At 43.1% G+C, this 22372-nt stretch overlaps 1 protein-coding gene across 1 annotated transcript; it reads right to left on the minus strand.

Annotated features, from left to right (window-relative positions):
• Positions 1–1667: 1667 nt before the first annotated feature.
• Positions 1668–20629, minus strand: TRAFD1 (TRAF-type zinc finger domain containing 1). Its single transcript, XM_036823853.1, has 12 exons — positions 20508–20629; positions 18239–18297; positions 12291–12426; positions 12127–12180; positions 9176–9578; positions 8305–8511; positions 6796–6872; positions 5329–5559; positions 4157–4277; positions 3115–3454; positions 2803–2875; positions 1668–2571 (listed from the first exon to the last, which is right to left on the minus strand). Exons 2-12 carry the CDS (start codon positions 18283–18285, stop codon positions 2512–2514), a joined length of 1749 nt encoding a protein of 582 aa, XP_036679748.1. The 5' UTR covers positions 18286–18297; positions 20508–20629; the 3' UTR covers positions 1668–2511.
• Positions 20630–22372: the final 1743 nt, after the last annotated feature.

Consider the following 22372-nt stretch of genomic DNA (forward strand, 5'->3'; position numbering starts at 1 on the left):
AGGAAGAGTTACTGACCGGAGGAGGGAGAGGAGGTGGGAGACGGTGGAGCTGAAGGATTGCCAGCAATAGGAGACATAGGGCAAGCTGCTATTTCACTCATGCCTGACGTTGATGGCACAGGTTCTGGTTCCTTGCTGGATTCAATTCTATCTACCCTCCTGAGAAAACGATCCAGTGATGTCTAGCTCCTTTTTTCTCGTCATAGGTGACATGGTAGCACTGGATTGCATTTTGAATGGTTGCTGTAACCTTCGCGTACCGTTCTACATTTGGTTCCTGTGCCTCAAAAACTAACAGTGCCTCCTCAGATAAAGAAAATTCCCTTGCCATTTCCTGCATCGTGAATCTCTTCGGTTCTTCATTTACTTCTTCTTCCTCTTGTCTCTCTTCGTCCTTTCTCTGGGCCTCCAATTCCTGGCGCTTCTTAGCAGTACCAGCTAAATCACCGCTGCTTTTACGCTTGCTTCTAGACATCCTGGGCTTGAAATAAAGATACTGTATTACTGTACTCTATACAGTACTGTACAGTACACAGAAACACAGCCACTTGTAGAGGATGCACGCACCTGACAATGTACACCAGACACGTGAACTAACTTATATGACTGGACATGCAAACTCATGTTCGCATCTTTGAAAGTTTGCAACTTGAAGGTTGGTATGTAGGGGACTTACTGTAGTTGAAATACACACAGTATAACCTGCAAAACCTTAAATATTTACTATTTGGCTTTTATCAAAGAAAAGTTTGGAGATCCCTGCTCTAGCCGAACACATTAGGGAAAGAGAAAAGACACAAATTATCAACCAATGAAATTAAAGAGGTGACATCACTACAAACTTTACAGATATTTTTAAAATAATAAGGGAATATTATGAATACCCTATGTTAATAAGTTAAACAACTTATTGAAATGGACAAATTCCTTGAAAGACACAAACCATCAAAGTTCACTGAAGAGGAAATAAATAGGGAATTCCCTGGCGGTCCAGTGGTTGGGACTTGGCGATTTCACTGCCACGAGCCTGAGTTCCGTCCCCTTTTTTGAACCTACACCGCCTGCAGTGGAAGCATGGAGTCTTAATCCCTGGACCGCCAGGGAAGTCCCCCTTTTTCTTTATCTCAGTATAATTCAGACCCGGATTCAAGTCCCAGCTGTCACGAATTAGCTGCATAGCCTATGCAAGTCACTCCTTTCCACATATGAAATTGGGGCAATTCTTCCTACCTTTCCCACCCCCACTAGGTTGTTGAGAGAAAAACAAATGAGCTCAAAATGACCTAAGGTATTAGATGGTCCAGGGCAAAGTATGAGGTGCTGAGGGGTAATGAATAATGCTGCTAAGGTTCAACAACTCTCAGGACTGAGGCTTTTGAGGAATCTGCCTTCCTCTCTTCAGTTGGAGGCAGCCCCCAGCCCACCCCAAACCATCCCCAGAGCTGCAGCCACCTGTCAGTTTCCTCCAACTCCAGTAAAAGAGAAAACTATACCTTGAATGTCTGGCACTCTGAGAAGGATGATGCTGGATCTGCTGGGGTTCCAAGAAGCCCACAGAAAACCTAGCCCTGCTCACCTTCCCCCATTCTTCAGAGCTGACTCCAGTCCACTGTGGTCTCCCTAAGGTCTCCAAAGAGCACGCAGGAGAAGGAACCACAAGACTCAGCTGAACTCCAAGTACAAACTTTATTTCTATCACAAGGATGTTAATAATTATAATAATAATAATAACAGTAAAATAAAAAGAGGGGGAGGGGGCTCTGATACTTGGTTTTCAGAGCAAGCCATGAGCTTAGGCCTCACTCCTGATTAGTGCAGAGCCCAGCATGGCCCTGGAGGGGACAGGGAGCCCCCGGCCTTTCCCATCAGAAGGCAGTGAAGGCAAAGGAGCCATGCTCCCCATCAGAAAACAGAAGGCAGTGATGCCAAATGCCAAAGAAGCAGATTAAAACAAATCCCGTACATAGTCCGCTCACCTGTGGCTCAACTCATCTCCAAACCTCGTTCCTAACACATATTGCAACTGGCCTGAACACTTTACCAAAGCTCCTCCATGCACACCAGAGGCCCAAATTCTAGAGTGAGGATGGGCAGTACACAGGAGAGGATATCCAAAAGTTCCCCAATTTAGGCCACCACAGGAAGAGCATCACCTCACTGGTGGGGACCAGGTTTCCAGAACCCTCCCTCTTTCCACCAGGACCACACAGCACCATGAAGCAGTGGTGACAGTATGTCGAAAGATGAAGCCCTGGTGGGCCAAGAGGCCGTAACTTATGCTGCCAAAAGGCAGCAGCTAAAGCTGAAACATTCTCAACAGCCTCCCTGCTAACCCTCCCTCAAACCCCCAAACTCCCACAGCACAATCTCAAAAGACACAAAATGGCCATAGCCTAGAAAAAGTTAAATCTGTCAGATGGCCCCTGCCCACAGAGCCCAAGGGGCGGGGCTGCACCACGGCAAGTTGTGCAGGAAAGATGGAACCGATGTGCAAGTTCCCTGCAGACACTGTTACTCCTCCTCCTCTTCCTCCTCTGCATCCCCAGCTCCCTGCTGCTTGGGGGGTTTTGCCTGTTGAACAATAGAACACAAACGAAGTTTACGTAGAAAGTAAGAAAGCAGCACTCCTCCTGAAGAGCGCCAGAAATGTCAGGCTTCTATGGAAACCTCCTCATCAAAAGAAAAAGAACAGTCCTCAGCCACAACCGGCCTGATGCCCAGCTGCTTCTCTGACTTCAAGAACCATACCAGCCCACCCACTTCTGAGTCCTCAATGAGCGTTCTGGGCTGGATCCCGCTCACCTTTGCAGTTCTGCTGCGGTAGCTGGCAGTCGTGGGGGTGACCCGGGGGTTGCTGCCACCTTCACTCCTGCCACTGAAAGAGAAGTATTGGAAACTAGTTCCTGAGATGCCCCGAGCAAAAGTCAGAAAACTCAGAACAGAAACAGCTGGAACCAGACAAAAGCAGCTCTCCAGTAGCAGATAAAACTAATGAATAAAAATCCACACAGAGCAAAAGAACATTTTGAATCAGGCCACAATACAAGCGAAGTCCACACTTCCACGTTCTCCTGAGCCACCCACAAGCTCCACTCCCAGGCTACTGATTCTCACCTTGCTCCGTATCTCCCTGAAGGCCCACAGGGGAAAGAGGGCACAAGGTTTTCTGGGTAGAGACTTCGAGCGGAGTGAACCACTGGAACGTGCCCAGGAGCCAGGGCCCCATTATGGCTGTTTCGACTGCGCCCCTGGATGCCCTGGCTGTCTAAGTTGTTGAGCTTCAGAGCGCGAGGAGGGCTGGGCTGGCACCCAGGCCTGGGGCCTGATGTGGATGTTGGCAGGCGGTTAGAAGTAGCCGTCATAGTGTTAGTGGGTCTGCTGGCAGGGAGAGGACAGGTGGGCCCTTTAGCCACTTCCTGCTTGATACCATCCATGTAACCAGAAGACAGGTCTCCTGAGAAGAGAAAAGAGCACCAGCTTTAGGGAAAAGGCTGCTCTTGCTATTAGTGCTGGATTCCAGGCAGGAACAAAAGATGCTGGGTAAAAGATGACTGCCTCGCCCCTAAAGGATGCTGAAACCCATGTCTCCAGGACAGGGTTGGGAACATTAATCCACACTGTACACTTACCGCCTAAGTCCTCACTAACTAGTCAACAATGGTGCACAAGCAAACTTTGAAGAATCATTTCTAATTGGCTTTGGGCTTCTAATAGCAACTGGGTTTCAAAAGCAGTTTTACTTGCCTAGTTGTGAGACTATTACATAATAAGAATACTGATAATAAGTTTGATTACCCTACTCTAGTTGAGCATATTTCAACTAGAAGCAGGGGCCCAGGGCAGCCACAGTAAGGCTGAAAATTATCTTCCAATCATCCACTAAGTGTACCGACAGGGACCAGCGGCTGAATAAGCACTGACTGATAAGCATATCTCATGGCTGTCCCCAAAGCCGTTACCCTATAAAGCTACACACCCGAGACACCTGAGTCTAACACGGGACCGCAGCTAGCCCCAAGGGAGTCCCCAGTGAGCTCGTACTGTGCTTGCTAATTTGGGATGAAGGTAAAACCCATTTTAGAGTAGCAGATGAGAAGTGGGAAGCAGGCCCAAGGCAGCAGCAGACCTGCAGCCTTGGCTCAGCCCTGGCTAATACCCTGGTGTCTGACACGCCTCTTGGGCAGCTCTGGTGAGGTCTGTCGAGGCTGGAGATCCTGACTAGGAATCCCCTCCGACATGTGGTTGTTTGCTGTAGCTGGGCGTTGGTCACACTGGTCCTAACAAGAAAAACCAGAATTAGTACCTCTGGACTGAGTCATTCCTAGGAGAGGGAGCAGTGAGAGGAGAGGAAGGAACAGCAGGTTGGGTGAACACACCTTATGGGGAGGCTGGCGGGGGGGGGGGGGGGGGCGGTGTGGATGGGACAGGATGACTTTGACAACCACTGAGAGGAAGGGCCTGGGACTAAGAGGAAGCACACCTGGAACAGAGCAATCATTCCAACTAGCACTGACAGAAGCACTCTCTGATTTGTGCAGGGATGAAAGAAGGGCTGGTCTTAGGAGCCCAGAAAAGCATGTCTACATTTTGACCATAGAGTATTTGCACCACTGCTTATTTTGTAGTCTCCCGAGGAGACAACAAGCAGTGACTTATCTGCTGCTTGATCCAAAGGCAAAAGTCTTTATTACAGAAATGCAATGTGTGGTGTTCTAGCAACAGCTAGCTATATGGCATTGATTACAGAAATGCCCCTGAAATACCTTCAGTGTTAACTCCCATAACAAACAAGATGGGGCAGAAAACGTATCTTCCACTAAGATGCCGGCATCCTAGACTGCAAAAGCTGAAAAAGGACTTCAGATTAACTAGTTTAACTCCTTCATTTACAGATGTCCCCAGTGAGGGAATGGGACCTATCCTAGGCCAACCATATGGCAAAGCTAGAATTAGATCCCAGTCTCCTGGAATGCAAGACGCAAGTGCCACCCCAACAGGAAGAACCCAAAAGTAGAAATTGTCGATGACCTCAGGGAAATGCTCTTCTAAACCCTCTGGCAAGTCCTCCATGCCTGCTTAAATGGAGTCCTGGCTCCTTGGGCCACAGCTAGTGATGGGATGGTTTCCACTGCCAGAAGGCAGAGAAAGTCCAAAGGCCTGAGGTACTTTATACCTCAGACAGCTCACAAAACAGGACATGGCCAGTAGCCAGATCAGGTATGCACACAACTTAAAGGCCAAAGAGGCATTCTTGGCTCTAAAAGCCTCAGGTTCACTCAGAGGATCAACAGGATGGAAGAAGTGGACAGGTCCTCCAAGTGTTCTTACCTGGTGATGGAACAGCACCTCCTCTTCCAGCTGGACCCCACAGAATTCACATGGGATGATGATGCTGTCCTCCACAGGAGGCGAACTGCTCAGGCCCATCAAGGAGTCTAACTGGTTACTTGCAGCCTGCCGCATCAACTTCTGGAAGGTGACATCAGGGTCCTCCACCCCTTTGGGAGAAGCATTGCCCACACTGATCGGAGGTAAGGCACATGAAGGGTTACAACTTGTCTGTCTCAAAAAAAAAAGAAAAAAAAAAAAAAAAAGCAGAGGTTAAGGAACAAACCAAATTCTGAAAATATTTTCCAGAAGTCACAAAATTTTAATAATGCTTAATATTGGGGAGAGGGACTAAAAAGGGTCAGAGGAACATAGATGGAACACTCACTTTGCTTTTATTTTAAACATTTCTGCACTGTTAATTTTTTTTTTTACTGTGTTTATGTGATTATTCTTTTTAAATTAATTTGAAAAGATTCAAGATTCTTCCCACAGTCATACAGTAAGAGAGGCCCAAATATTCTTTGTTATCCCTATTAATGGATTTTCTCATGCTACTCCCAAACCAAATACTAGATGTATTCAGATGCTGTATTGTTCCACTTACGAGGGGAATGCATGTTCCACCCAGAGCACAGGGGCTACTTAACAGCTATGGACGTGCCCGACTAGGCCAAACCAAATCAGAGAGTAAGAGTGTTGAGGGGAGAAGTGGATGCCTCCATCAGTGGGGCCACTCTTCAAACACAAAGGCTACTCTCTCATCATTCCTAAATAGCGCAAGAACCTTCAATCATTCAAAATACCTGACACCTTTCATATACCAGGCGTTAAGAGATTCCAGAAACTAAGAAAACCCAGAACCTGTTCTCAAGGAACTTAGCAGAGTGGTGCAGACCAACAGGGGATCAGCAAGACGACACCACAGGGTGAGGATAACAGGCTAAGAGAGCTGTGGGCACAGGACTTTCGGGGAGCACGCAGGTGGGACCTCTGGCCTAGCCTTCAGAGCGTTCCACAGGATGGTTTCCTGAAAGTCATGTCTGAACCGAGTCTATGAGTGAGGGGTGTGTTAAGGAAGCGGGGTAGCTGGCAGAAAAGTAAAGTGCAAAACAGATCCCTGACCCTCCCGGGAACTGCAAGGACTTCAGTATGGCTCCAATAAATCAAATGTACCATGAGATGAGACCAGATTACAAGATGGTCAGTAGAGATGCACACTATCACCACAGAATGGAGTCAGCAACTGGGCCTGCTGGTATAAATGTTACTTTGCCCAAGAGGGAATGAGGCTGAGTTCTCATGCCCACATGTCAGTCACCCCAGGGTTAAAAACACAGTTGCTACTCCTATCACAGGAGTTGTATTAAAATAGTTTGCTGAAGATCTCGTGTGGCCTGCAACACCAATAGGGCCTGCACACATTCCTCCCTAAAGCTTAAAGCCCTCAGGTAATTCACAACACACCTGATGGTCAATCAGCAGTTCCTCTGGGTAGAGCTCCTCACAAAATTCACAAGGCAACATGGTCTCATCAGCTGCACCTAGGTATCAGGCCACACAGTCAGACTCGAACAAAAACAAACCTGATTCTACCTTTTATCCCCCCTGGGGGGTTTGACAGGAAAGTCTGATTTCCTTTGCAATTTCTTAGACATAGCAATTTGTGGGGCTGAAAATCCTTGAAGGGAAACTGTTTAAGAGACAAACCCTAAGCAAAAAACTTGCACTACAGAAAGAGATTTACTTGTCACCATTTCCTGAGAAGCAGTAAAGTAGTAGTTTACCCACTATTCCAATTAAGGAAGAAATTTAAATGTGTCATAACCCTAGTCACTAATCTAAAAACCTTCTGTGCATTATTTCAATCCTCAGGAAAAATGTTATGAAGTAGATCCACATGACCCTCATTTTACAGATGAAGAAACTGAGGCTTGGATATTACTGGAAGACAAATATCCTGAAAAGAAAAACCCTCCCAGTACAAAATATAAACAAAAGATGCTGAATAAAAGTAACTTAAATGAGAAAATATTGGGTTGGCCAAAAAGGTCATTCAGGTTTTTCCGTAAGATGTTACAAAAACCCAAAAGAACTTTTTGGCCAACCCCAATAAATAAGAGTAATTTTAATCCAGGCATCCCAAAACACAACAGCCTCAGTCAGACTGTTGAACAAGGGAGGGTGAACAATGCGAGGAGGTAAGGAAACTTGCCTAACTAGGTTTTGGCTCTACATAGAAGAGAGAAAAATCTCTACTAAGGTACAGTAACCAGAGTTTGGCCTTTACATGGGTTTGAGTAGAGAATCTACATTTATGTTTTTACATTAATTCATATTTATGATTTTAAGAAGCCCAGGCCAAAACTTCAATTTAAAATTATTCCAGTCAGTAGTATCCCCAGGAGCCTGCTAGAAGCATATATAAATACCCTCAGAGGAACACACCAGAAAACTTAATGTTAAAATACACACACGCACACATGCACGCACACAGAGGGAAGCAGCAAGCTACCGTGAGCGTCAGTAGAAACAGCAAATAGCAAAAAATAGACTTTAGGCATATTTTCAGACACAATAGAAAAATAAGTATTTTTAACATGTTTAAAGATATGACAGGGACTTCCCTGGTGGTCCAGTGGTTAAGACTCTGCGCTCCCAATACAGGGGCCTGGGTTCGATCCCTGGTCAGGGAACTAGATCCCACATGCCACAACTAAAGATCCCACGTACCACAACTAAGACCTGGTGCAGCATTCATGCATGCATGCAAGAATGAATGAATAAATAAGTAAATAAGTAAATGAATAAATGAATGAATGAATAAATAAATAAATAAGAGTTGGGAAAAGCAAATGAACAAAATAAAAAAACAAATTCTATCTCACGAAAAACTTTCAATTTTATATAAATTGTTTAGTGTAAGACTTTAAAAAACTGTAGAGACAGAGGCTAGTGCAGAGTAAACAAACATACCCCTTATGTCATTCAGAGCACCGGGACCTTCACGGGACTGGTCTGCCTCACATATGACCCTCCAGAAGTCCTGCTCTGCCAAGTTGGGGGCCTGGCCTTCATTTTGCAGACTTAGGGCCAACATGAAATCCAAGTTTGCACTGTCTTCACCACCCTCTTTGAGGGTCTGTCGGCTTCTATTCCTTTCCTGCCTTTCTTGTTCTTCCACTGGGGAAGAAAAAATAAAGCCAGTATTCAAGAAACGTAAAGATGGTGCCATCCCTTAGTTCAAGCCCATGCCTAGCAAATATTCAAGGTTTATAGGAATCTGTGCAGGAACAAAAGAGGCCCAGCCCTTCAGTGCTCATGGGACTCCAAATGTTAAGTGTGCCATGATAAAAGCCTCCATTATTATTCTAACAGTTTTATTAATAAACAATATTAATGAGCTATAACTACGAGATAGGCACTGTGCTAGGCATTTTATATGTATTTTCTGCATTATAGCAGGATGGCTTAAAGCATGGGGTCAGATTGCCTGAATTCAAATCCCAGCTCTACCACTCACCTACCCTCATAAAACTGTTGTGAGAACTAAATGAGTTAATACATCTAAAGCACTTTGTAAATGCCTTTAAGCACATAGGGTATACTCAGTAAATGTCAGCTATTAACAGCATTGTCATCCATCAACCCTAACTGTCATCCAACAAAAATCCAATAGCAAAGAGGTTCTGCTTTTCCAATCTATAGGAAAGTTAAGTATTCTTCCTTACGTTACCCAGCTACAATCAGGTTTCTATAATTAAGATCTATTTGGCTCCAAAGCCCTGTTCCCACTTGCCCTAAGATCTGATACCATTCCAGTTTTCTAATCCCAAACACAACTCACATAGATTATTCTGAATTGGAAACTGGGCTGTCATGCTCCTTTGGTTGGTGATTCTACTTTGGAAAAGGTCTGATTCAAAGGCTCTCAGGGACCTTCGAGGGAGCCTCATGCGTGGGTCCAGAGCCTCAATTTGCCTGAGTTGGGATGCAATCCAGATACCATCTTGACCCCAAGAATCATCATATGCATTAGGTGGCACGGCAACCTCATCTCTCTTTTCCTCCACATCTCTCCCACAAACTTCAGGGTGAGTCTTCAGATCTTTCACCAGGACATTGCGCCCACAGCTGCCACATAACTCTGTCCGGGCACCACAGTAATCTTCGTGGTCTTTCAGTTTGAGAACAGAAAGCTCCAAATCACAGTGCTGGCAAAGGGCAAGTCGTAGAGGACACTCAGTCTCCTGCAAAACAGAATAATGAGGCAGTTAATATGTGAATCTAAGAGAGGCCATGTTTTATAAAGTACAGGGCAAGGAAAGTAAAAAGTATTTACAAAAATATTCTCTTCCAACCCTAGCTTTGCCTGCCATGGTTTTCTATGTATTTAAGAGTCACCGCTTCCCTCTTTGTCCTGCCACCAAGTTCTACAAAGGAAAAGAAAGTCTTATAAGGAATCTACTCACTCAACCACCCTACCATCATTTTGTGCACACATTACAAAGTAACCCAAAATCAGCCAGAGAAGCCCAGGAGCAAATAGCAAAAGCACAGCAATTCATATATGCTTGTCAAAGCTCCCCCAGACCAATTTCCCCTTACTACTCCGATTTAAGTACCTGGCAATGAGGAAAAGGGATTGTCCTTTAGAAAGACATTGATTTTTCGAATCTGCACATTTGTATATAGCACTGGCTTTTTTAGAATTTTATTTATTTTTGGCTGCGTTGGGTTTTTGTTGCTGCGCGTGGGCTTTCTCTAGTTGCGGCGACCAGGGGCCACTCCCTGTTGCGGTGCGCGGGCCTCTCATTGTGGTGGCCTTCCTTGTTGCGGAGCACGGGCTCTAGGCACTCAGGCTTCAGTAGTTGCAGCACGTGGGCTCAGTAGTTGTGGCTCAAGGGCTCTAGAGCGCAGGCTCAGTAGCTGTGGCACACAGGCTTAGTTGCTCCACAGCATGTGGGATCTTCCCGGACCAGGGCACGAACCCGTGTCCCCTGCATTGACAGGCGAATTCTTAACCACTGCGCCACCAGGGAAGCCCAGCACTGGCTTTAAATTGACCAAATAAGTCAAGAATCACCAATGAAGATGACCCCAAGAATGTGAATGTATTCAGCAGATGAAGGACAAAACTTTTATACTTAATTTGAAATTGTCACTAAAGCACTAAATAATTAATATTTCTTTAAAAAGATATGAAAGAATATGTTACTATGATATGGACATTCCAAAACTTGGGAACTTAAACTCAGAACTTTCATATAACATCATTTCTAAAGTTTAGACACTTTACAACCACTGTGTCAAAGAGCAAAATTTCTTCTCATACAAATTAAACCCAAGTTTTATTCTAAATGATACTTCAAACATTTTTCACACTGTTTGTATATGCATGGAATATCTCTTACAGAAAACATAAGAAACTGACAAAGAGTGCTTAGGAATAGGGGTGGAAGAGAGATAATTTTTACATATATGCTTTTGTGGCTTTAAAATTATATATCATGTAGCTATAATATCAATTCAGAAAGATGTTTTTTTAAAGAAAAGTTTCATCAGATAAATGCCACTGATTTAAGTTACTCAAAAGCAAAAGAGCAAATAATTGCTGGCACACACCACATAATATAAAGTACTTTGTTAACAACCCTAAAAATTGCTAATAACTCACAAGAACAGCAAATAAAGTGTCAACTTTTTTTTTTTAAAGGAGAATTTTTTTTTAACTCTTTAATCTGTGGTCTACAACTGTCATAGCCTGACATGCAGGAATGTTAGGAAATACTTTGTACTTGTACCTTTATAATGATTGGTGTTATCACCATATGACTCCCAGAAATAGCTGGGAGAAAAAGGAGAAGAGGGGGACAACTGATTGGAGTTGTTTTATGCAGCAAGTAGATGTTAAGAGCCAAAGAAATACTTATTATTATTGTTAATATGACCTCAATCATAACCCCCCTTTTGCTGGTGAGGCCTAGTAAAACATAAGTCAAATGCTTAGAAAAAATAATGACAGTAAGAGTGCTAAATTATTTATGAGATGTTTATCTCTGAGCTGTGGGGTCATGAGTAGTTCTTTCTTTTTATATTTTCCAAGTTTTCTACATTGAATATGAATCACCTTTTAAAATTATAAATTAATAAGTTAATAGTTTTTTTAGATACATAGAACGAAATGCACAAATCATAAGTGCATACCTTGATGAATTTTTACATATGTACACACACTCATGCATGACCACCAACTAAATAGCTGTTGGGATTTTTAACTGGTGAATATGCTCATTCAAAAAAAAAAATATATATATATATATACACACACACATACTCATTCAACTACAGCCAATTTTATCTCAACTAGGGACCAAACGATATTCTCTCATCAAATGCTCTCTGAGAATTTCTTTGGGTATAAACAGCATGTCATCCAAGTGATCAAGAAGTCAAAATGAAATTACAAGATGTAAGGCAGGCTGTGTGCTAGAGGTCGTAGCACACCGGCAATCCAGGCTTGGTTTAGCACTCAAGTGAGCCTGCCAATAAACAAACCCCAGGAGAAATGACTCGGTTCCAAAGGGAAAGGCTCTGAGGCTTGAGCATAAAGCACGGCAGCCATGCAGTCAAATCTGGCAGCAAACAAAGTCTCAAATAGGCTTTGAGAGGCAGTGTGCATGGAGCTGGTGGAGAACAAAGACACAACACTGGCTTTCTGCTCTGCATGTGGCTCTGTAATCTCAATAGAATTGGCCCCATGGTAATTCACTGCCTTCACAGTGCAGGGCAACTAACCTCATGCTTCTTTAACTGCCTCTTCTCCAACTTCTTGTTACATTTGCAGGTCACCTAGGGTAAGAAGCAAGAATCAGTAAGTTATTCGTGACAACATGCTCACTTGCTATTACACAATAGCAAGTATAATCCATTTATTAACATCTAAGTACTTGGTGGTTCACCTGACAGTGTTCTGTAGCCATGTGAGTCTCCATGTCAGATTTGGGAAATGGTTCCTTGCAGATAGGACACATACCAATGTTCCTTTGACAGTGGATCTCATGGATGGTAAAGTTAAACACAGGAATTTCTTTTTTGCTATAGAAATAGATCAAAGAAAAAGGCAAGAATTACTGACATCTATGCCCAGAGGTATCACACGTAAATCTGTCCTGTCCAATCTTTAGTCTCCATTATTTATCTTTAGTGAGTATCTAGTGTATAAGCTCTTACGACTGTTACTACCCCTGCTTTTCAAGAATTAACTCCTGAAGGTTTTGAGTCTTCTGTGCAACACTCTGAGTTATCAGTGCTAGGCACTATCTCTAAAAGCTCAGCCTCACTTTCTAGATGTCAGAGCTTATCACAACCAACAACATGAAGTCAGATGCCAGAAGAGCTAGCTGAGCTAGGCTCTTCCAAAACCATCCATGCCCCAAAGCATAATGATCCACTCCAGGATTATTTAAAAAACAGCCTACCATTTATTTTCACTCTCAGTCTCAGGTAGCTTTAATCTCAGTAGATTTTATTCCACTAAAAGTCAAACCAAAAGGAGCAGATGCCAACTTTGGGATTGTCAGTGGGGGAAGGGGAACTTGCCTCCTTTATGTCCAACCTGTCTTTCAAGGCAGGCTGGACGCTAATTGGGACCAAGTTCTGTGGCTGGGTTGGTATAAACTTCACTGCAGAAATGTACAAAAATGAAATCCTGAACCCCTCTCCCAGAGTACATATACACTCAAACTAGAGGCACATAATATTCAAAGGCCTTCCTTTCACTCATTTGGTTATGACCATTAGAAAGCTCCAATTTCACAGTCTAACTAAAGGATGCATTAAAAGAATGTGCCTGTATGTCACCTAGAATAAACTTTCAGAAAATAAAATACTGAACAGGATAAATATAGTTACACAACAAATCTTTAATAACCCATTTTGCCTCTGAAGCTGAATACTACAGAAACCTTCTCCCACGTTAAGTTGTAGGTAGCTTATTTCTCTTTAATAGTTTTTATCTTCATACATAGTCTAAGAAACATTTCAAAGTAGGATGAATGATGTGCCTCCAGCGATAGTCATACTCCCAATCTCAAAGACCAAGACACCAAAAAATGCAAATTCATTTTTATCCAAAGGTAGAACTATCAAGGCAGCTCTCATACCAAAACTGGAAGGTGATACAGAATAACAGTCAAGTGTGAGAGATGGGAAGAAAACTCAAATGGATGAAGACGGAAATGACCAATGAATGTTTCAATACATTTAACTTCCCCTATTTCTCCAAAATTCCCAGCTTTCTAAGGAAACCACTGGTTTTAAATTAACCCAGCCTAAGATTTTCGAAACTGTGGAATATTAATATATATATTGGAAGGAGCTATAAATCAAAGTTATCATCTAACTCTATTAAACTAATAAATATTAAAAGTAGTCCCACTATTAAAGATGTTATGAAACTAGTACTCTAAAATATTGCTAGTGGTAGTATAAAACCACTGCTTTTCAACAGTCTACAGGACTTCCCTGGTGGCGCAGTGGTTAAGAATCCACCTGCCAATGCAGGGGACATGGGTTCGAGCCCAGGTCTGGGAAGATCCCACATGCCGCGGAGCAGCTAAGCCCGTGAGCCACAACTACTAAAGCCACCCGCGCACCGCAACGAAGAGTAGCCCCCACTCCCGGCAACTAGAGAAAGCCTGCGCGCAGCATCAAAGACCCAACGCAGCTGAAAATAAATAAATGAATCAATTAACTTAATAATAAAAAAATTTTAAAAATAAACTGTCTACAAATGCATCTCTAGGACCATAAAATTATATGCTTAAAGAGTATTTAAAGACCCTGTAATTACATGTTAAAGACCCAGTAATTCCACTCTTGGGATCACAAAGATTATCATTAGTGTCATAAAATGGTGAAAAACTGAAAACCATTAAAAATATCTAAACTCTAAGGGAACAGTTAGTTAAATATGGTACACCAACAAAGTGCAAGAAGCAAAGCTGTATCCTGATTGCAAATCCTATGTGCACAAATGCCACAAAAAATTAAAGCCAGTAACTACTGCTTACAGTGCTGAGATTCTACATTCTTTTTTCATAATTTTGACAATAATTTTCTTTTAAAGTCAAGAAAATAAATGTCTATAGTTTTTATTTTACAGGGCTATTTTGACATAGAGCATTCTACATACATAATGCCACTAAAATTTTAGAATTAAAAAATATTAAGGACCATAACATAAAGAAGCAAGAATCAAAAGCAGCTGTCAGGTTAGGTCACAGAGCATTTACTATTACACATTTTCACCTCTTGGGAAACCTTGAAAGAAAAAGATAAAAGCTGTTTTCAACAATTACATGAAACAGTTGCCTGATGGTTTTGCTTTCTTTTTAAATTTAACTGCCAAGGTAGTTCCGCCAAATGTACTAACCAGACAAAATACCAATGTACTTGCTACCTAACTACAGATAAAAGCAAGACATTCTAAGTGACATAAATGAGAACACAATTCCATTCTAGATAAAACTGCTAAAAGCCCCAAGGTAGGACTAGCCAAGTTAGAGATGAAATTTCATTTTAGATAGAAATGAATGAAAGGCAAGCCAAGGCTTTCAGAAAAATCCCCAGTAGCCTTCCAAATGCTAAACACATCGAGCCATGCAAAAATAAAAAGTCGAAGCCTTCTAACACTGAAGTTTCTGTTCCCTAGACGCAAACTCTCCCATCAATCGGACAGTACAGTAAGAAAAGAGATAACATGCAAAAAACATCTTCAATCACAACAAACTATTCTTTTTACTGGCCCAGCAGGTTTAATCGCAGCTCATATTTTGATGAGTACCTTAACTTTTCTTAAGGAACAACAGGAATATGGCTCTAGAGACAAAATTTTAAAACCTGGAATTTAAACACGGCTACTCAGACGGGAGGTTTGTGCTGGCTTAGTCAGCTTTCCATGCTAATCTGCTTTTTTTCTTTAAATAAATTGCTTTGGCTTTGAATAACCTTGTTTTCATTAGCTTTCCATTAACTTACCCCCCCCTTTTTTTAAAACTCTCTTAGCATAGTTATTTATATACTGTCTTAGGTTTGAAATTCCTTCATATTGGAGTGGACCGATAAAATAAGAATATCTTAACTGATGTTAAAGCCAATTTGTCTGTTTTCTTATAAAATCACAATGTTTCCTTGTGAATACTTGTATCATTGATTATTACACTTTGCATCAGGAACAGTACACATAAAACCTAAATAGAGCTACAATAGTTTTAAAATGGCAAAAGTGATAGTAGCACAGTAGAAAAAAATACCCTATAAGGCAAGACACCCTCACAGAAATAAAATCTTAATTCCATGCAGGGAAAGAATATTGTGACCAGCAGTTGTTCTGATTATATCCTAATGCTGCCAAGAAGCTGAGCAGAAAGAAAAAGGCAATAAAAAAAGAAAAATTTTTATCCGGCTCAACCTTTCAACAATCTGGGTCAAACTGTTTTCCTTATCAACATCTCTGAGAACAAATGCATGGACACCAAGAGGGGAAAGTGGCGGGGCGGGGGGATGAATTGGGGTATTGGGATTGACATGTATACACCAATATGTATAAAATAGATAACTAATATTGAACATGGGAAAAAAAATAAAGAAATGATTTAAAAAAAAGACAACCTACTGAATGGGAGAAAATAGTTGCAAATGTATGATATCATTTACATGTGGACTCTAACAAAATATGACCAACTAGTGTATATAACAAAAAAGAAGCAGACTCACAGACACACTGAGGAAACTAGTGGTTATGAGTGGGGGGTGGGGAGGAACAATATAGGGGATGGAGAGCAGGAGGTACAAAGTATTGTAAGATGGGCTCAAGGATGTATTGTACAACACAGGGAATACAGGCAATATTTTGTAATAACTGTAAATGGAAAGTAACTTTAAAAATTGTAAAAAATAAAATAAACTTTTAATTAAAAAAAAAAGAAGAAATAGATGATCTGAATAGGCCTATATCTATTAATGAAATTGAACCAATAATTAATAACCATTCAAAACAGAAAAAAAAAAAATCTCTGGACGTCCCTGGTGGCGCTGGTTAAGAATCTGCCCACCAATACAGGGGACACGGGTTCGAGCCCTGGTCCAGGAAGATCCGACATGCCACAGAACAACTAAGCCCATGCGCCACAACTACTGAGCCCGTGCGCCTAGAGCCCGTGCTCCGCGACAAGAGAAGCCACCGCAATAAGACGGCGCACTGCAACAAAGAGTAGCCCCTGCTCGACGCAACTAGAGAAAGCCCACGCACAGCAACAAAGAACCAACACAGCCAAAATAAATAAATAAATAAATTTTAAAAATAAATTTATTTTAAAAAAATGAGGTCTGTGACTGACTTTAAAAAAAAAAAAATCTCTCACCTTCTAACACAGTTTGGTAAGTTAAACATAGCACAGATAGTTCTGCTTTGCTTTTTTCTTTTGCTTTCAGTAAGGGAACTTGTATATCATTGAAATACCAGGTTCTTGAGAAATCCCAACCAGGAATCGGCTGATTACTAGCTGAATTCTTAAGTTTCATTTCAGCAAGAAAGAGTTGCTCTTTCTTGTCACTCCTGTCGGTTAAAAACAACAAAATAAGAAAGCTTGACATTCAAGTCTGCATCCAGTCTTTCCACTAACAGTTTTGGAATCATGAAATGATAATGATTAAATTGGACTGCTGGAAGACTTTGACTAGACTTTTTTTTTTTTAAAGCAGTGGAACATTCCTTCAGCAAAATCCTTTATAAAAACAGCTGAGCTGGGGCTTCCCTGGTGGCGCAGTGGTTAAGAATCCGCCTGCCAATGCAGGGGACACGGGTTCGAGCCCTGGTCCGGGAAGATCCCACATGTCACGGAGCAACTAAGCCCGTGCACCACAACTACTGAGCCTGCACTCTGGAGCCCGTGAGACACAACTACTAAGCCCACGTGCCACAACTACTGAAGCCTGCGGCGCCTAGAGCCCGTGCACCGCAACAAGAGAAGCCACTGCAGTGAGAAGCCCGCGCACCGCAACAAAGAGTAGCCCCCGCTCACCACAACTAGAGAAAGCCAGTGCGCAGCAACGAAGACCCAACGCAGCTAAGAATAAATAAATAAAATAAATTTATATATATATTAAAAAAAAAAAACCGTTGAGCTGCTCTGATTGTACATGTAGAGCCAAGTTCACACTAAACCTTGCTCCCAGTCAACCTCAAGACAGCCACTGTAGCCATTCAGGGAAATCCTGGCAACGCACTTTAAAAAACACTGCTCTAGTCCAAACATTTCATTATATTTTTCAGCATCATTTAAAAAGCAGGGACTCTCCTGGTGATCCAGTGGCTAAGACTCCGCGCTCCCAATGCAGGGGTGGCCCGGGTTCGATCCCTGGTCAGGGAACTGGATCCCACATGCCAGAACTAAGAGCCCACGTGCCGCAACTAAAGATCCTGCATGCCACAACTAAGACCCAGTGTAGCCAAATAAATAAAATTTTTTTTTTTTTTAAAAAGCAAAAAAAAGTTAAAAAGTACAATATTTTTCCAGGAAGACAAAAAATAAATTCCCTTACCTATAGGTCAGAAAAGTGAGGTTTCAAAGCAGTCAAGTGACTTGCCAAAAGTCATTAACTAATTAATGGTAGGAACCAGAGCCCTGAGCCTTCATCCCATCATTCTAGTCACTACTCTATGCTACCTAAACCAACCATGTTGTCGAATTTCTAGAACAGGCAATTTTATCCAAAATTGTTAAAAAAGCTTTAGTCCCACATATTTGCACAACGTATTATATCGCTCCAAATTTAACCTGCCAATAAATAAACCAACTCTTTAAAGAACTGTCCTCATTCCAAGAACATTTCTTAGATTTCTTACCAGTTGTCACACAGTCGAGTGTCCTGGCCATCCAGAAATTCAGCCATCTTTAGCTGTTCCTGAAAACAACAAAGGAAGAAGTATGAGCTTTCAATTTCATTTCTACTTTAAGAATGACACGCGGGGCTTCCCTGGTGGCGCAGTGGTTGAGAGTCTGCCTGCCAATGCAGGGGACACGGGTTCGAGCCCTGGTCTGGGAAGATCCCACATGCCGCGGAGCAACTAGGCCCGTGAGCCACAACTACTGAGCCTGCGCGTCTGGAGCCTGTGCTCCGCAACAAGAGAGGCCGCGATGGTGAGAGGCCTGCACACCGCGATGAAGAGTGGCCCCCGCTTGCCGCAGCTGGAGAAAGCCCTCGCACAGAAACGAAGACCCAACACAGCCAAAAATAAATAAATAAAAATTTAAAAAAAAAAAAAAAAAAAGAATGACACGCAAAACACAAAAACAAAACAAAAAAAAACAGTGCACAGAAAATGTCACCAAAACCAGTGCATTTCATTTAATACCCAACACACTAGGGTCTTACCTTTTGATTTTTTAGTTTTCATTTTAAGATAATTTGACTTGCAAAAACAGCACAAAGAATTCCCACATACCTCTCACCCAGTACATCATAAATAACCATAGTAAAATGACCAAGTGCAGGAAACTAACACTAATACAATACTAAAAACTAATCTACAATTAGTTAATTTCACAAATAATGCCACTAATGCCCTTTCTCTGGTTCAGGATGCAATCCAGAGTCCCATATTGCATTTAGCTGTTATTTCTCCTTAATCTTCTTTGATCTGGGAGATCTCTTCAGTCTTTCTTTCTTTCCTTTTTTTTTTTTGGTCTCAAGGCATGCAGGATCTTAATTCCCTGACCAGGGATCGAACCTGTGCCCCCTGCAGTGGAAGCACGGAGCCCTAACCACTGCACCACCAGGGAATTCCTTCAGTCTTTCATCTTGCATAACCTTGTTAAACGAGCTGGCTAGTTATTCTGTAGAATATACTTCAGTTTGGGTTCATTTGATGTTTTCTCATGATTAATACATTTTGGACAGAAATATCATAGAAGTGATGCTGTGCTCATCTCAGTGCATTATATCAGAAAGCACATGATGTTAACAGTCTTATTATTACGGATGATGCTAACTTTTATCATTTAGTTGAGATCGTGTCTGCCAGGTTTCATCACTGAAAATTTTCCCTTCTTTCTCAACAAGATGTCAATACAGAAAGCAAAGCCCTTGCAACTTTAATACCTGTATTTACTTTAGATTATTCCAGCCCACTAAGGCAAGGTAAGAGCCTCGGATGAGGGAAGTGCCCGGTTTTCCAGCAGCAAGGGAGTTGGGGTGACTCGCAGGGCTCGGAGTCGGCCCCTCTGAGGGCCAATTCTGGTTCTGCCGCTCAGCGGATGTGTGATTTAACCTCCCTGAGCCTCAGATTCCTCACGCAGACAACTGACAATATTTTAAAGAGTCACTGGGAGGAGTAAATGAGCGAATGCATGGAAGCGCTTTGGTAGAATAAGTTTCCTTCAAACCTTAGAAGGCGCCCCTCTTAGGGGGTCAGCCAGCACCCCCGGGATTTCCTGTGCCCGAGGGGGTGGAGACATCACCGCAGGGTCCACACCCAGGAGGAGGCGGTTTCCAACTGCCCCCTCCCAGGGGGCGTCCGAGATGGGGAGTGGAGAGGGCACCAGCTTCACAAATAACAGTTGCCATTTACTGTGTCTTCAATGATTGCTAAACGCTTTACATGGACAATCTTTTAATCCAGACCACAACCCTACGAGGTGAAAGCCATCATCCCCATTTCAGAGACCGCGAAAGAGGAAGTCCAGGGAAGACAGCCGTCGCACAGTTGTTCCGAGTGGTGACTCGAACACGGGCCCGTCGGCCTAAAGTCCGCACGAGGCCATCCGCGACCCTTGAGGCTGGCAGCTCGGGGCTCGGGCCCAGCCCCGCCCGGGGCGCGGTGCCCACGGCGGCGCTCGGAACTACGGCCGCCTCCCAGCCCCCGCGGCCAAGGCCTGGAAGGGGCGGTGCCGCCAGGGGCTGTCGAAGCTCCAGTTTCCAGAGAAGAAAGTACGGCCTCCCCCACTGGCCAGGGGAGACGCCGCGGCGCGGGCATCTTTCTCCTTACGAGAAACCCCCCGCGACCCCCGGGCCCAGAAGCCCCTCGCTCACACACCCCGCCCTCGGGATGCCGGCCTCCTCCCGAACTGGAGGCCGCAGGAGGCTCCCCAGGCGCTGGCCACCGCTTCTCTCACCTGGGACGAGAGGAACGACGCCGAACCGACCAGCCAGCCAAGCCACTGAGCCTCTTCAGTCAGCCCCCGCGCTGAACAACGGCCCCCGGAGCCGCCTCACCACTTCCGACCGTCTTGGAGGAGCGCGCCCATTGGCCAGGGGTGGCCCAAACTCTCTGACCATTGGATAGCACCGTTGTCGCTCCCAGAGCCCCGCCTTCCACGCTCCGATTGGCTCCTCAGAGCTCCACGGGGGCGTGTCCCTGGAAGTCCCAACCCATGCACATCTGGAAGGAGGGGCAGAGACCGGGGCTGTGAGCCCAGGTCTGCGGCCAGTAACTGCTCCTGACACAGGCTAATCATATATGCATGAATAATTCTGTACACACATTACTAATATGCCTTATATATTAAGATAATTAATAGCATTTGTTCTCTTGTCATGAGCCATTAATACTTATTAGTCATTCTTGTTGCTATTATAATGCCCTCGTGCGAGACATTTGCAAGACTCTGCCCATATTTGAGCACTTTGCTTTTTGCAGTGGAAAAGTGAGTGCCTGACACGCAGGCCTGGGTTCTAGTTTCTCCACTTGCTGCCTGTATGGATTCTCTGAACTCCTCCCTCATGAATTTAAAAAAAAAAAAAATAGGCTAGTTAAATATAGCAGAGAACATATTATTTACAATGCAACAATTTAAAGTCATCATTTTTTTTGAAGATTATAAATGCAAGACATTCATGACATAGTGGTAAGCAGGAGAAGCAGGTCACAAAGCATTATTTATTTATAACAGGATAGAATGCTTAGTTTAAATAGGCAGTATATTCTCTGATTCCAAAGATATAAAGTTCAAAATCAGACAAAATTAATCCAGGGTGAGAGAAGTTAGAATAATGGTTCCCATTTGGAGAGTATGGTCTGCAAGGAAATATGAGAAAGATTTCCAAGTCCTGGAAATGTTCTATAACTTGATCTGCAAAGTGGTAAACACGGATGTATTAATTAGTAAATGGTCACTAGGCTGTACAGTTAGGATTTAAACACTTTTCATTGTATGTGAAAGAGAACATACCATTCTATATTGTTCTGCACCTTGACTTTTTTTTGTAGTACTACACATTCTGCCTTAGAGATCTATTCATTATTAGCACATCTATCTAGAGCATCTTCATACTTTTTCAGTAGTGATTCCATTGTATGATGTGCCGTGATTTATTCAACTAGTTCCCTGTTGATAGACATTTTGGCTACAAGGTGCTGTTTTTGAATACAGCATAACCAATACCTGAAGTCCAGAACTACATCAGCACCAGCCTCATTGATTTGCTCAGCAAATTTAAAGAGGGCACCATACGTGGCAAACAACAGGTCAAGCTCCCTGCCTTCCCAGAAGCTTACCAGGGAGACAAGCACAATGGTAATGACAATGAGTGTGATACTGCTGTGGTATAATAAAGAATATAATGTCTCTGATTTTTGTCCCTGGTTCCTGGCACAGAAAAACCTTGGAATTTCCTGAGCAACAGAAGTGTCTATGTTATGCTAATGAGGTGACTCAAATTGAGCCCCTAGATAGCTTCAGAATAGTGGGCTGGTCACCAGAAAGACCAATCACGCGATTAGAGGATTGGACTTTTCCACCTCCAGGGAGGGGAGAGGTCTGGAGACTGAGTTCAGTCACGTGACCAGTGATTTCATTTATCGTGCCTTTGGTGACGAAACCTCAATAAAAACTGTGGGCACTTAGGCTGGTGGGAGCTTCCTGGTTGGTGAACCTATTGTGTGCCTGGAGTGTGACTCACCCTGACTCCACAGGGAGAAAGCACCAAAGCTCTGTGTTGCCCCTAAAGGCTACATCCTATGTGTCTCTTCATTTGGCCG

This window comes from Balaenoptera musculus, chromosome 14 (assembly GCF_009873245.2).
Source record: "Balaenoptera musculus isolate JJ_BM4_2016_0621 chromosome 14, mBalMus1.pri.v3, whole genome shotgun sequence".
NCBI lineage: Eukaryota > Metazoa > Chordata > Mammalia > Artiodactyla > Balaenopteridae > Balaenoptera > Balaenoptera musculus.

Bases quoted from the DNA above. Each gene is read 5' to 3' on its own strand.
- TRAFD1 (XM_036823853.1), bottom strand. From the start codon at position 18,285: ATGGCTGAATTTCTGGATGGCCAGGACACTCGACTGTGTGACAACTG. The intron at 12,427-18,238 runs GTAAGAAATCTA...CTATTTCTATAG, and splicing joins ACTCGACTGTGTGACAACTG to CAAAAAAGAAATTCCTGTGT. The intron at 9,579-12,126 runs GTTAGTTGCCCT...TCTGTTTTGCAG, and splicing joins GGCAGTTAAAGAAGCATGAG to GAGACTGAGTGTCCTCTACG.